Below are 14,222 nucleotides of genomic sequence, written 5' to 3' on the forward strand. Positions count from 1 at the left end.
TGTAACTTAGTCAACATAAATCCAGTGGCCCCAACTATAATCGGCAGAATCACAGAATGTGATCCACAAAATGTGTACAATTTCATAAAAAGAATTTGACTGATTCAGTCACTGCAAATCACAAACTATGTCCATCACCTTGTTTACTGTCTCTAAATTAAGCTACTAGGAAATTCACATAGGTAGAGTTGCTGTTTGTATGATGTGTAGTGCAGTGTTTTCCAGCTGGAACATACCCCACTTATCCAAGTCCCGAGAGATTAAACGTAGGATGGGCAACTGCCAAAGGTTAGTGATCCCCAAGTGTAGACATACATGCTATTGGGGTTTACCATGCTAAAAACCAGCACAGAACAAAGTACGTAGCCCACTGCTTATCCAGCTAGGAATCACCCTACCTGTTTGGAGCAAAATGAGAAGAATCCATGGTCTTAGGAACAGATTTATTTCTCTTGTTCCCATTAATAAGCCAAACTGATTTGTCAATTATCAAGAGTGCACTGGAATACTGTGGACCTGTCTAGTTAAGATATCAGGTTACAAGTCTACCAGAGGATGAAGTCATTTCCATTGTCAGGCATGTCACGTTGGAACCGTCTCGACACAAAGGAACCCTGTTGACCTCCTCCTTCACTTCATGCCAAAAAGGAGAATAATCACAAAAGTGAAATACTGCAGATGCTATAAATCTGAAATAACAGAAAACACTGAAAATACTCAGCAGCAGGTCAGGCAGCATCTGTAGAGAGAGAAACAGAGTTAACGTTTCAGGTCGATGACCTTTCGACAAGTACAGAGGCAGGGATGGGAAGGTTGGGGGGGGTGGAGAGAAAGAGGGGAAGGAAGAACAAAAAGGGAAGGTCTGTGATAAGGTGTAAGGCAGGAGTGATTAAATGACAAAGGGGATGATGGTGCAAGGCAAAAGGGGATAGTAGGACAAGTAAATAAACAAAAGATTGGTCGATAGGAGCTGAAAATGACAAAAGCAGAATCATTACCAGCCTGCCTCTGTACTTGCTTAAAACCTCATCTACAGGAAACTCTCGTTTAAACGGCACCTAAATATCCGGAATTCTTTATTAACCGGCAAAATTCATGCTCCGAAAACACCTCAATAATCAGCAATGAGTCCGAGTCTCCCGTGGTGGCCGAGCTAGTCAGTGGGGGTAGTTCTCCAAACTGCCACTACTTGGCTTCTTGGCGCTGTCGGAAGTCCAATTACTGTATACTGCACATTTCTTGATTTTTTTATTTTTGTTTGTTAAAAATAGCCTCGGTAGATAACCCTCTCCGTCCGGAATTTTTAATCAACCGGCACCATCCCGGTCCCGTCGGTGCCGGATACCAAAGAGTTTCCTGCACTTACATCTCTTAACTTTTTCCGGTTCTGATGAAAGGTCATCAACCTGAAACGTTAACTCAGTTTCTTTCTTCACAGATGCTGCCTGACCTGCTGAGTATTTCCAGCATTTTCTGAGAATAAATCACTAGTTGGTCATTAAACAACTGATGAACACAAGTTTGAGGCTCAGCTAGACAGACACAGCAGCCTGATGAGTGACACAACTCACCACAAAATGTGTGCACTGCCACCATTGTCCTGACCGCAGCATGAATACACATCCCACCCAAAATAGGTCAGACCTTCAGCAACAATTTCTTGCCACACTTACACCCAATGAGCGCATGGTCTCATACCTTCTAGCAACTTTGTGGGGTGGTGATGATGATGGTGGTGGTGGTGGTGGTTATTGTGAAATTTCTTCTAAAACACAGTCGAACTTCACTATAACGAACCCCCTTGGGACTGAAAAGATCGTTATATCAGGGTGTTCACTATAGTAGGGTTTGGTGATTTGCTGCATCAGAAAAATAAAGAAATTACCAATTTGATTTGAACATTTTATTCTGTTAAAAAAACTATACAGTAAACACTGCTTCATATTATTCGTGCTTTTCGTATTCACGCTGTTTCTATCTTGTTAACCAGTCCAAAAAGATCCTCAGTTCCAGGTAATGATTAAAGTTTTGCACAGTTGTGATTGCCTTTCTGAATTCATCCAGTGAAGGATAACTGGTTTGGTTTCTTCCACGTCCTAATCACCAGAAGTTTCCACATCCTCTCCCTACTCAATGTCACGGATTCAATAATATACTCATCGCTCACAGTTGCCAGTGTAGGGTTTTCTTGAAATTCAATTTCCTGTAATATTCTCTGAAATTCCCAGTATATCACTTTCCTCTCTCTAACAGCATCTCCTTCTTTTGATCAAATTTTCTACAGACCATCCAGCAGGTTTTTCCTTTATGGCCTAAATCATTGATGATTTGAAGCTTTGTTTTCAGAGACAAAGACGACCTCTTATTCGCCATCGTCACGCAGGATGCCTGGCTACAGTTGCCTCATGCTGGTTTCCTCATTGCAGTTGCCCTTTACCTCGTTTCGGTTTGTCTTATCAGGCAACGAATGCACATCATGCTGATTTGCACTACAATTGGATATCTTTCAATTAGCCTCAGCTTGAATTCCATCACTGTATCCTGGTTGGTTTGGATCGATCTAGTGAGTATACCCACATTTGGTCATTAGATAACTGACAAGCGTAGGTTTCCTTCCAAGACAAGTACCAGAAGGTCCTCACAAACAGCATAGTCAACACAACTCACCATAAAATGTGTAAGTGTATTACCACCATCTTCAGGAGACACAACATACCCTATCAAACAGCAATTCCACGAGTTGGAGGTCCAAAGCTTCAGCCACATCTGTTCGTTGCGCTGCAACCCAATCATCTGCAGAATAAACTCTAGATAGATTAGCATCTGTTCGTATACCTGGGGCTGGATTTTACCAGCCCGGAGGAGGCGGGTCTGCAGGGAAAGTCAAAAAGAATGGGAGCGGGTCCCAAACCAGCTCCCAACCCGCCTCCAACCAATCTTCCCGGGAGTCAGGACCCCATTTGTGCAGGGACCCGACTCCTAGCGGCAGAAAGAGGATTATAGCCACTTAACTGCCCGTTAACAGGTAGTTAAGAGGCTTTTTTCAATTTTTAGACTTCTGCTGCGGGCTTCCCCATGTCGCGGAACCCCGCCAGGGTAAGTGAGGCATGCTGAGGGTCTGTTGTTATGTTGATGTATAGATGACAGTTGCAGAAGTGGTGTGAAGAATGCAATGGAATACTGGTGAGTGTCAGAGGTAAGGAGATGTTGGGAAAGTCATTTTTAAAGTGCTTAGATTTTTCTGTAGCTGACAAGCTTTGAAGTGTTTGTGTGGCCTCACCTCAAATGGGAGAAGTGACAGATCGCTTCTGTACCCTCACCTGCAGCTGCCATTTGTTTCATCCTAAGGAGTCATTGGAGAGCCTGGATGCAAGGGCTCACTTGTGTACAGTGAGTCAGTTTTTAAACAGCACCTCAATATTGTCAAACACTGGTCAAATCATGTCAAAAATTTATGGTTCATGTGCCTTTAAGAAAACCAGCAAATGAAGCGTCATCAAGTGACGTCATCCGACACCGGCTTTCCCTTAACTGGCCAGCAAGCCCGCAGGGCGGGCTTAACAAAGCCAATCAGGGGAAAATAGCATCTGTGCATTGGACATTGCGGGGGGCGGGATTAAAACCCGGAAGGCAGCAGTCCTGTCCCCAATGCGTCTCGGTGAGTAAAATCCAGCCCCTGGCCTCCAGCACCCGGCATCCCAAGTGTCAGAATTTCCTAATCAGCTATATGGCACATCTGTCTTCTGCATATCAAAAGCACCTACACAGGGCAGCTTGCCAGCCACCTATTTTTTAAACAACCAAGTTCAGTGCCACATACCACAACAGCTTAATGTAGATTCTTATGAAAGGGGCTCTGGTGAAGAGGCATGTCCTCTAAGACAATCAATGACCGCTGTAGAACTTCCCTGTATCCATATCACCATTTTTTTAAATCGTTTATGGGATGTGGGCGTCGCTGGCAAGGAAAGCATTTATTGCCCACCCTAGTTGCCTTTGAAATGGTGGTGGTGAGCCGCCTTCTTGAACCGCTGAAGTCTGTGTGGTGAAGGTACTCCCACAGTGCTGTTAGGGAGGGAGTACCAGGATTTTGACCCAGTGACAATGAAGGAACGACGATATACTTCCAAGTCAGGATGGTGTGAGGCTTGGAGGGGATCTTGAAGGTGGTGGTGTTCCCATGCGCCTGCTGCCCTTGTCCTTCTAGGCGGTAGAGGTCGCGGGTTTGGGAGGTGCTGCCGAAGAAGCCTTGGCGAGTTGTTGCCATGCATCTTGTAGATGGTACACACTGCAGTCACGGTACGCCGGTGGTGGAGGGAGTGAATGTTTAAGGTGATGGGTGGGGTGCCAATCAAGCAGGCTGGGTAATTTGTCTTGGAAGGTGTCGAGCTTCTTGAGTGTTGTTGGAGCTGCATTCATCCAGGCAAGTGGAGAGTATTCAATCACACTCTTGACTTGTGCCTTGCAGATAGTGGAAAAGCTTTGGGGAGTCAGGAGGTGAGACACTCGCCGCAGAATACCCAGCCTCTGACCTGCTCTTGTTGCCACAGTATTTATGTGGCTGGTTCAGTTAAGTTTCTGGTCAATGGTGACCCCCAGGATACTGATGGTGAGGGGTTCGGTGATGGTAATGCCGTTGAATGTCAAGGGGCGGTGGTTAGACGCTCGCTTGTTGGAGATAGTCATTGCCTGGCATTTGTGTGGCGCGAATGTTACCTGCCACTTATCAGCCCAAGCCTGAATGTCGTCCAGGTCTTGCTACATGCGGGCATGGACTGCTTCATTAGCTGAGGAGTTGCGAATGGCACTGAACACTGTGCACTCATCAGCAAACATCCCCACTTCTGACCTTATGATTGAGGGACGGTCATTGATGAAGCAGCTGAAGATGGTTCGGCCTAGGATACTGCCCTGAGGAACTCCTGCTGCGATGTCCTGGGCTGTATTGATTGACCTCTAACCATCACAACCATCTTCCTTTGTGCTAGGTATGACTCCAGCCAGTGGAGAGTTTCCCCCGATTACCATTGACTTCAGTTTTACTGGGGCTCCTTGATGCCACACTCGGTCAAATGCTGCCTCGATGTAAAGGGCAGTCACTCTCATCTCACTTCTGGAATTCAGCTCCTTTGCCCATGTTTCGACCAAGGCTGTAATGAGGTCTGGAGACGAGTAGTCCTGGCAGAACCCAAACTGGGCATCAGTGAGCAGGTTATTGGTGAGTAAGTGCTGCTTGATAGCACTGTCAATGACACCTTCCATCACTTTGCTTATGATTGAGAGTAGACTGATGGGGCAGTAATTGGCCGGATTGGATTTGTCCTGCTTTTTGTGGACAGGACATACCTGGGCAGTTTTCCACATTGTCGGATAGATGACAGTGTTATAGCTGTACTGGAACAGTTTGGCTCGAGGCGTGGCTAGTTCTGAAGCACAAGTCTTTAGCACGACAGCCGAGATGTTGTCAGGGCCCACAGCCTTTGCTGTATCCAGTGCGCTCAGCCGTTTCTTGATATCACATGGAGTGAATTGAATTGGCTGAAGACTGGCTTCTGTGATGATGGGGACCTCGGGAGGAGGCCGATATGGATCATCCACTCGGCACTTATGGCTGAAGATGGTTGCAAACGCTTCAGCTTTGTCTTTTGCACTCATGTGCTGAGCTCCACCATCATTGAGGATGGGGATATTCACGGAGCCTCCTCCTCCCGTTAGTTGTTTCTCCACCACCATTCACGACTGGGTGTGGCAGGACTGCAGCGCTTTGATCTGATCCATTGATTGTGGGATTGCTTAGGTCTGTCTATAGCATGCTGCTTCTGCTTTTTAGCATGCATGTAGTCCTGTGTTGCAGCTTCCCCAGGTTGGCACTGCATTTTTAGGTATGCCTGCTGCTGCTCCTGGCATGCTCTTCTACACTCCTTATTGAACCAGGGTTGATGGTAATGGTAGAGTGAGGGATATGCCAGGTCATGAGGTTACAGATCGTGGTGGAATACAATTCTGCTGCTGCTGATGGCCCACAGCGCCTCATGGATGCCCAGTTTTGAGCTGCTAGATCTGTTCTGAGTCTATCCCATTTAGCACGGTGGTAGTGCCACACAACACGATGGAGGGTGTCCTCAGTGTGAAGACAGGACTTTGTCTCTACAAGGACTGTGTGGTGGTCACTGCTACCAATGCGGTCATGGATAGATGCATCTGCAACAGGTAGATTGGTGAGGACGAGGTCAAGTAGGTATTTCCCTCGTGTTGGTTCTTTCACCACCTGTCGCAGGCCCAGTCTGGCAGCTATGTCCTTCAGTACTCGGCCAGCTCGGTCAGTAGTGGTGCTACTGAGCCATTCTTGGTGATGGACATTGAAGTCCCCCACCCAAACTACATTCTGTGCCCTTGCTACTCTCAGTGCTTCTTCCAAGTGGTGTTCAACATGGAGGAGTACTGATTCATCAGCTGAGAGAGGGCGGTAGGTGGTAATCAGCAGGAGGTTTCCTTGCCCATGCTTGACCTGAAGCCATGAGACTTCATGGGGTCCGGAGTCAATGTTGAGGACTCCCAGGGCCACTCCTTCCCGACTGTATACCACTGTGCCACCACTCCTCGTGAGTCTGTCCTGCCGGTTGGACAGGACATACCCAGGGATGGTGATGGAGGAGTTTGGGACATTGGCTGAAAGGTATGATTCTGTGAGTATGACTATGTCAGGCTGTTGCTTGACTAGTCTGTGGGACAGCTCTCCCAATTCTGGCATAAGTCCCCAGATGTTGGCGAGGAGGACTTTGCAGGGTTGACTGGGCTGGGTGTGCCTTTGTCGTGTCCGTAGCTGATGCCGAGGTTGATGCTGGGTTGTCCGTCCGGTTTTATTCTTATTGTTTTTCGTAGTGGTTTTTTTTAACAACTGAGTGGCTTGCTAGACCATTTCAGAGGGCAGTTAAGAGTCAACCATATTGCTGTGGGTCTGGAGTCACATATAGGTCAGACCAGGTAAGGATGGCAGATTTCCTTCCCTAAAGGACATTAGTGAACCAGATGGGCTTTTACGACAATCCAATAGTTTTATGGTCACCATTACTGATACTAGCTTTTTATTTCAGATTTATTTAATTAATTGAATTTAAATTCCCCAGCTGCCGTGGTGGGATTTGAATTCACGTCTCCGGATCATTAGTCCAGGCCTCTGGATTACTAGCGCAGTAACATAACTAATGTTACCATTACAGATTCATCTTGCAGCTTTATCCTGAACCTTGCACAAGGGTCAGAGGAAACCTTTCCATGGCAGGTCTAGGAGTTCTGAACCTTGAAGGAGAATTTGTATACCACAAGCTTAACCTGCATTAGGACTGACAGCAAAGTGCCCTTCGTCCCATCTCAGTACCGTCCCAAAGGATTGTGCTGTCATCCACCATGATCCGGGGATACTAATATGAATTAACAACTGGAACGATATCCTTTGTATCTTCCAACTGATACTTCAAAAATCTTATCTCAAGCCATACAAAGCTGTCATACTGCACTTGAGGGCACCCATCACTAATCCAACTGGTTAGCCCATTGTTCAAGATGGTAAGTAAAACACACGATCACCAGTTGAGTCTCCCAACAACACAATATCTGAGAATATGCTTTAAAAAAAAGAATGAATTAAATGATTAAGAAAATATTAGCAAGACCAGTTCCACTTTGAAGTAGAAATCCTACTGGTCAGAAAAGGGGAGAAAATGAGCAAGAGAAAAAAATTCTAGTCATAAACACACACATATATAATTCATTTTAGGGTCAAACCTCAGTAACTTAAAATATTTTATGTAAATTATTACACAACAATGTTATGAAATTTCAAAGAAAATGTCAGTCGTGATAAAACAATCCTTGTGTATTCCAAAACATCCTACACTCGGTCGAAAATTAATACTTTAAAACAGAAAATCAACTAAGTGGACTGAAGAGTTGGACTGAAACCAACATTTAAATAAATAAACTTTCACAGCTGGCTATCCTGTGGGAATCATTATAAAGAAAATGGATTATTTGAGTTCATTTATTTCAGTTCCTTGTTATTAATTTATAATAAGCTTACTATAAAGCCAAAGACCAAATCAAATATCCAACCCAAATAGTTCAAACTATTCAAAACACATTAAAGCTACATTTTAACATTACTAAAAGGTTTGTTCCTAGACCAGAAAATCTTCTGCAATAAGTTCCTTCCAAAAATACAGCAATAAAGAAAATTATAAATCTAACACTGCATCCTGTGAGGCAACGTAAAGCCACATGATTTTACAAAGATAGATCTTAATTACTGTAATTCTTCTACAAAAAATGTAGCAAGAAGCTACTCCTACACTTATGTTGTGTTAAAAATGTGTTTTGCAAAAAAAACTCTGCTGCAATCTCTCCATAGGTTAAACATCAGTTAATACGAAACAGTTACATTTGTCTGGTCAAAAGTTCTCCTTTTTGTTTGTGCAATGCTACTGGAATCAAATAGTATACAGATCTCAACAATCGTTCATCTCATTCCATATAGAAAACTCTTCTGTTGGTATTTAGCTACTCTTTCTCATGTTCATATTCCTAAATCCATAAATCTTCTGTTCCAGTGCTAAGAATACAACAGTCTTTGCAGCTTGGTAACAATATAATTAATAGCAAAATACTGCGGATGCTGGAAATCTGAAATAACAACAGAAAATGCTAGAAATACTCAGCAGGCCAGGCAGCATCCGTGGAGAGAGAAACAGGTCTGGGACCCATCATCAGAACTGGAAAAAGCTGGAAATGTAACAGATATTAAGCAGGTGCAGAGACAGGGGGGGGGGGGGGGCGGTGTTAGGAGGTGAGGAAGGAATTGAAAGAACATGCTGTGAAAATGTTGCAAATGGGAATGGCAAAATCATACTGCATGAAAAATGGGGGCAGGGATTATTATCTGAAATTGTTGAACTCTATGTTGAGTCCGGCAGGCTGCAAGTGCCCAATCGAAAGATGAGGTGCTGTTCCTCGAGCTTACGTTGAGCTTCATTAGAACAATGTAATAGGCCGAGGACAGAGAGATCAGAGTGGGAGTGAAGTGGAGAATTAAAGTGACAGGCGACCGGAAGCTCGGGGTCACCCTTACGGACTGAACGGAGGTGTTCCGCAAAGCGGTCGCCCAATCTGCGTTTGGTCTCCCCAATGTCCTCACCTTTCACCCCACCAGCCTCCACATTCAACGGATCATCCTCCGCCATTTCCGACACCTCCAACGTGATCCCACCACCAAACACATCTTCCCCTCACCTCCACTTTCAGCATTCCGAAGGGACCGCTCCCTCCGCGACACCCTGGTCCACTCCTCAATCACCCCCAACAGCCCTTCTCCTTCACCCAGCACCTTCCCGTGCAAACGCAGGAGATGCAACACATGCCCTTTTACCTCCTCCCTTCCCACTGTCCAGGGCCCCAAACACCCTTTCCAGGTGAAACAGCGATTTACTTGTACTTCTTGCAATTTAATATACTGTATTCGCTGCTCACGATGCAGTCTCCTCTACATTGGGGAGACCAAACGCAGATTGGGTGACCACTTTGCGGAACACCTCCGTTCAGTCCATAAGGGTGACCCCGAGCTTCCGGTCTCCTGTCACTTTAATTCTCCACTTCACTCCCACTCTGATCTCTCTGTCCTTGGCCTATTACATTGTTCTAATGAAGCTCAACGTAAGCTCGAGGAACAGCACCTCATCTTTCGTTTGGGCACTTTGCAGCCGACCAGACTCAACGTAGGGTTCAACAATTTCAGGTAATAATCCCTGCCACCATTTTTCATGCAGTATGATTTTGCCATTCCCATTTGCAACATTTTCACAGCATGTTCTTTCAATTCCTTCCTCACCTCCTAAACCACACCCCCCCCCACCCCCCCGTCTCTGCACCTGCTTAATATCTGTTACATTTCCAGCTTTTTCCAGTTCTGATGAAGGGTCCCAGACCTGAAACGTTAACCCTGTTTCTCTCTCCACGGATGCTGCCTGGCCTGCTGAGTATTTCCAGCATTTTCTGTTGTTATAACAATATAATTAAGTTCTATAAATTTACTTTATATGAAATATTTTTAATGTGAAATATTGGAGTGCATGCCAACTAGTAATAAAATCATATCCTGGTAAATATCAACCTTTACCATTATGTAGTTATATATATGGCTATATTCAAATACTAATAGATTATACACCCAAGGATATAACTGACAATATTAATATTTTTTGTTTAAAATTATAATGCATACACTCATAAAAATGGGCTAGCAATGGGAGAAACCATTAGCTATAACCACCTAAGGTTATTTGTCTGTGTCAGTAAGTAACACACACAAACAAAGAACTCCCAATATTCTGTAAAGTAAAAGACTCGACAGCTGGTTATATTTATGGTGCAAAGAAGTCCCTGTAGTCCTCAAAGGATCATATAATTAAAGGAACTGTCATTTTAAATTATGCCCTAAAATAACTTTTATATCAAAAAGCCACCAAAATATATTTCCCACTCAGCCACATTTTTCTTTAGTAGTTTTATCAATAAACTAATCACAGAATGTCCCTGGTCCATCATTTTAATTTTAATGATAAGACGAGCTAATGGCTCACATAACTACATATTTCTGAAATTCAGCAGATAACTGGCATTCCTTTTGAATTATGTTAACCACTCTGTCCTAGGTTCACTATCAATGGCATTTTCAAAAAGATAACATTGAGAAAATAGACATATAGTAACTAATAGCAACTTTGCAGAGAACAATCCATTCACATGTCAAAGTGGCGCACAGAAAACCAATGGCTGTCAAATGAGTTTTATTTGCTAATCATTTAGCAACCTTTTTTTTGCTGTATATGTTTTCCTATATACCACTTGGTGACTCCAAGGATGAGAAAAAGTAAAGGGGTAACAAAATGAATGAACCATCTGCTTACAGTTCTAGTATACAGTAGAATGGGATGGCCAAGGTCCACTATTGAATGAAATGCACTGTCATTTTAAAAAAAAAATACAGTAAGTGTCAGTCGTGGCTCAGTTGGTAGCACCCTCGCCTCCGAGTCAGAAGGTTGTGGGTTTAAATCCCACAAAAATCTAAGCTGACACTCCAGTGCAGTACTGAGGGAGTGCAGCACTGTCGGAGGTGCCGTCTTTCAGACGAGACGTTAAATCAAGAGGGAGCGTAAAAGCCCCCATGGCACTATTTTGAAGGAGAGCAGGGGCGTTATCCCCGGTGTCCTGGCCAATATCTATCCCTCAATCACCATCACTAAAACAGGTTATCTAGTCATTATCACATTGCTGTTTGTGAGAGCTTGCTGTACGCAAATTGCCATTTCCTACATTACAGTTCAAAAAGTACTTTACTTAGCGCTTTGGGACATCCGGCGCTATATAAATGCAAGTCTTTTTCACAAGGTTAAAAGGATATGGGTAACTTCAAAATTTTAACTAATCGACTTTAAACATGGTTTATTTAAAAGAAAGCAAACGTAACCCAAGATAAATTCATATAATAAATGCATTTTTTTTTTTAATTTAAAATGTTTTACACAAGCAAATTAAAATTAAATCATGGCAAAGTCAGGTTTTCACTGTGTGGCACACATGAACTTTATGCAAGTGTTACCATGCAAGCAAATATTTTTAAAGGCACGGAAAGATACTTATTGTTCATCAAGTAACTATAGAACACAAGAAATCAACGTGTTTATAACTGATGTTAAACAAGCAGAATGGGCTGTCATTTAAATTAAATTTTAATTCAATGAACCAATAGTCACAAGGCACAATATTGTGTTATCTTAAAATGTTTGTAAACACAGGCAGACCCGTTTTCCTAAAATAAGCATAAACTGTTTCAACGATGCCCACTTCTATTGTAACGGCAAGGGCAAGTCCCAAGACCGGTGGTTACAGTATGTGCAAAGCCCCACTTCTGTTTTCACATCAAAATTGAATCTTTCTATTAATCGACAATGTATAAACATATATGCATATGAAGGGATTGCTTTAAATTAAATTGTATTCTTGTTTACAGCGCTTATAAGTGTAATATTTATAACATTTAAATTCAACACAATCACGACTGTTGTTGTGAAAGTTCAAACGCTGGATTTACAATACCACACATTATTTCATGCACTTATTTTATACTGTAATATTTTTAAACTGCCATACACCAATAAATGCACGTATAGCTGTGCTTACTCCGACATTATATCTGGTGTTGATCATTCGTCGGTTTCAAAAATATATATTTTTAGCATTGCAGTTATTTGTCTGAACAAAGAGCCAGTTTTATCCTGTCAGAAGCTTTTGTTTTTGTGCGCGCTGAAGACTGAAATTGTTTGCTTCCTCCCAAACCATTATCATGCAACTAATTTAGTCACCGATAACAGCATATTTACATCAAAAGGAAAATACCCAAAACATGAAAACGATACCTCCTTTCTTGGGAGGGATCGTCTCGTTCCTTAAAAAATGTAAATATTGTACTAATTTGAGAGAATCTGGCTTTTATTGCGAGCAGCAAATGAAACAATTTTACGAGAACACACACACACATCGTCGACCGACACAAACCATTCGCTGAACAGGCTCTCCCAAATAGACCGGTTTAAATAAGGCATTGCAGCAAGAGAAAAATAGTCAGGCATTCTTCGGTGAACCTCACGGCTCCGTTGTCAATTTGGGAAACGTTTCTTTAAAAAAGTTTTCATTGCGATCACTATTATTAATAATATAATTAAGACTGAAGGCCGAAAAAGCAAAGGCACAACAACAACAACAAAAAACCCAATCCCAAATTAGCTTAAATAACTGGCGCAGACATCGCCTCCTTCCTTGTCCTGTGCCCCATTTCCAGTGCATTGTGTTCCGATTCGTGTTACCTTCCCCACCCACCAGAAAGCTTGTACTTTGCTCGATTATTCCCCCCTCCCTCCTCGGGTTTCCTTCCCCGAGTCTAATGTCAGTGCAATAGGCAGATCGACAGCACGGCTCGCATTTTACTCGCCACAAACAGAATGGGATCTAGATTCCGATCCGGGGAGGACTTTGGGGGGGGGGGGGGGAAACAGGGAAGGAAACTCCAGGGAAGGACGGTAGGGGAATTTTTTTTTAAAAGAGAAACCCCGAGCTGGCGGCCACGGTGGCGGTGGATGTTAGCAGCAATCCCAATCCCACTCATTTATTCACACCGAAGTATTAATTTGGTGCGGGCCCGAAGTTTGTTTAAAGTGGTGGTGGGGGGGGGCGGCGGCGGCGGCAGCACCTACCTCCTCCAAGGCGGCCACCGTGTTCTTGCACTGGCTCATTTTGGTGGTGAAGCTGGAGGCAGTCGGAGATTTGTAGTCTTCGTTGGTCTCGGCCACGAATTCCGACACTGTGATCTGGTCCGGCATCGTAAACTCCCTTTTTCAGTAACACACCTTTTTTTTTTCTCCCCCTTTTCTTCACGCTGTGTGTGTGTGTTGGTGGGTTTTTTCCCTGCACCTCACATCAGTAATGTGGAGATGATCCGACGTATGTATGTGTGTGTATATATAGATATATATTTAAAAAAAAGGTGGTGGAAAAGTTCAAGCAGCGATTTGCAGCCGCCCCTTGCAGCGCGCGCTCACACTGCTCGAGCCGCGGACGGAGGCGAAGGCGGGAAGGAGGAGGGGCGAGCGCGCTGGGCTGTCCGCTTCCCTCACCACAACCCACCTTTCAAAAAAGAAAATCGTTTTTATGGGATCCTGTTTTGGTGAGATCAACTAAAATTGTACCTTAACTTAACCAAAAAAAAAAATTGCAACCAATGAAACTTAACAAATTAAATGCAAAAATGTGGTTCGTGTCAACTGTGGCTCAGTGGGTAGGGTCGGTGTTCTGGCTCAGGCCAACGTCCCCAGCATCGAAGCTTTGACCACCCTATACAGTCTCTGTCACACCCTACAGTCTCTGTCACACCCTATACAGTGTCACACCCTATACAGTCTCTGTCACACCCTCTACAGTCTCTCACACCCTCTACAGTCTCTGTCACACCCTATACAGTCTCTGTCACAGGTGGGGCAGATGGTGGTTGAAGGGGTTCGATCAGCTCCGATGGACGGGCCACATTGTCCGCATGCCCGATATAGGATTCCCAAAACAAGCGCTCTACTGGGAGCTCCGGCACGGCAAGAGAGCCCCAGGTGGGCAGAGGAAACGCT

General features: G+C 43.9%; 1 protein-coding gene across 1 annotated transcript in view; it reads right to left on the reverse strand.

Moving 5' to 3' along the window:
- asap2a (ArfGAP with SH3 domain, ankyrin repeat and PH domain 2a) overlaps positions 1–13,647 on the reverse strand; it is a 210,422-nt gene extending 196,775 nt beyond the window's left edge. The window contains exon 1 of the mRNA XM_085996347.1: positions 13,302–13,647. Coding sequence (XP_085852473.1) covers positions 13,302–13,427 — 126 coding nt within the window. The 5' untranslated portion in view covers positions 13,428–13,647. The remainder of the gene's footprint in view (positions 1–13,301) is intronic.
- Between the last annotated feature and the right edge of the window lie 575 nt (positions 13,648–14,222).

The sequence above is a fragment of the Somniosus microcephalus genome, chromosome 9 (genome assembly GCF_052327205.1).
Source record: "Somniosus microcephalus isolate GS21.2 chromosome 9, FLI_Smic_1.0, whole genome shotgun sequence".
NCBI classification, from domain to species: domain Eukaryota; kingdom Metazoa; phylum Chordata; class Chondrichthyes; order Squaliformes; family Somniosidae; genus Somniosus; species Somniosus microcephalus.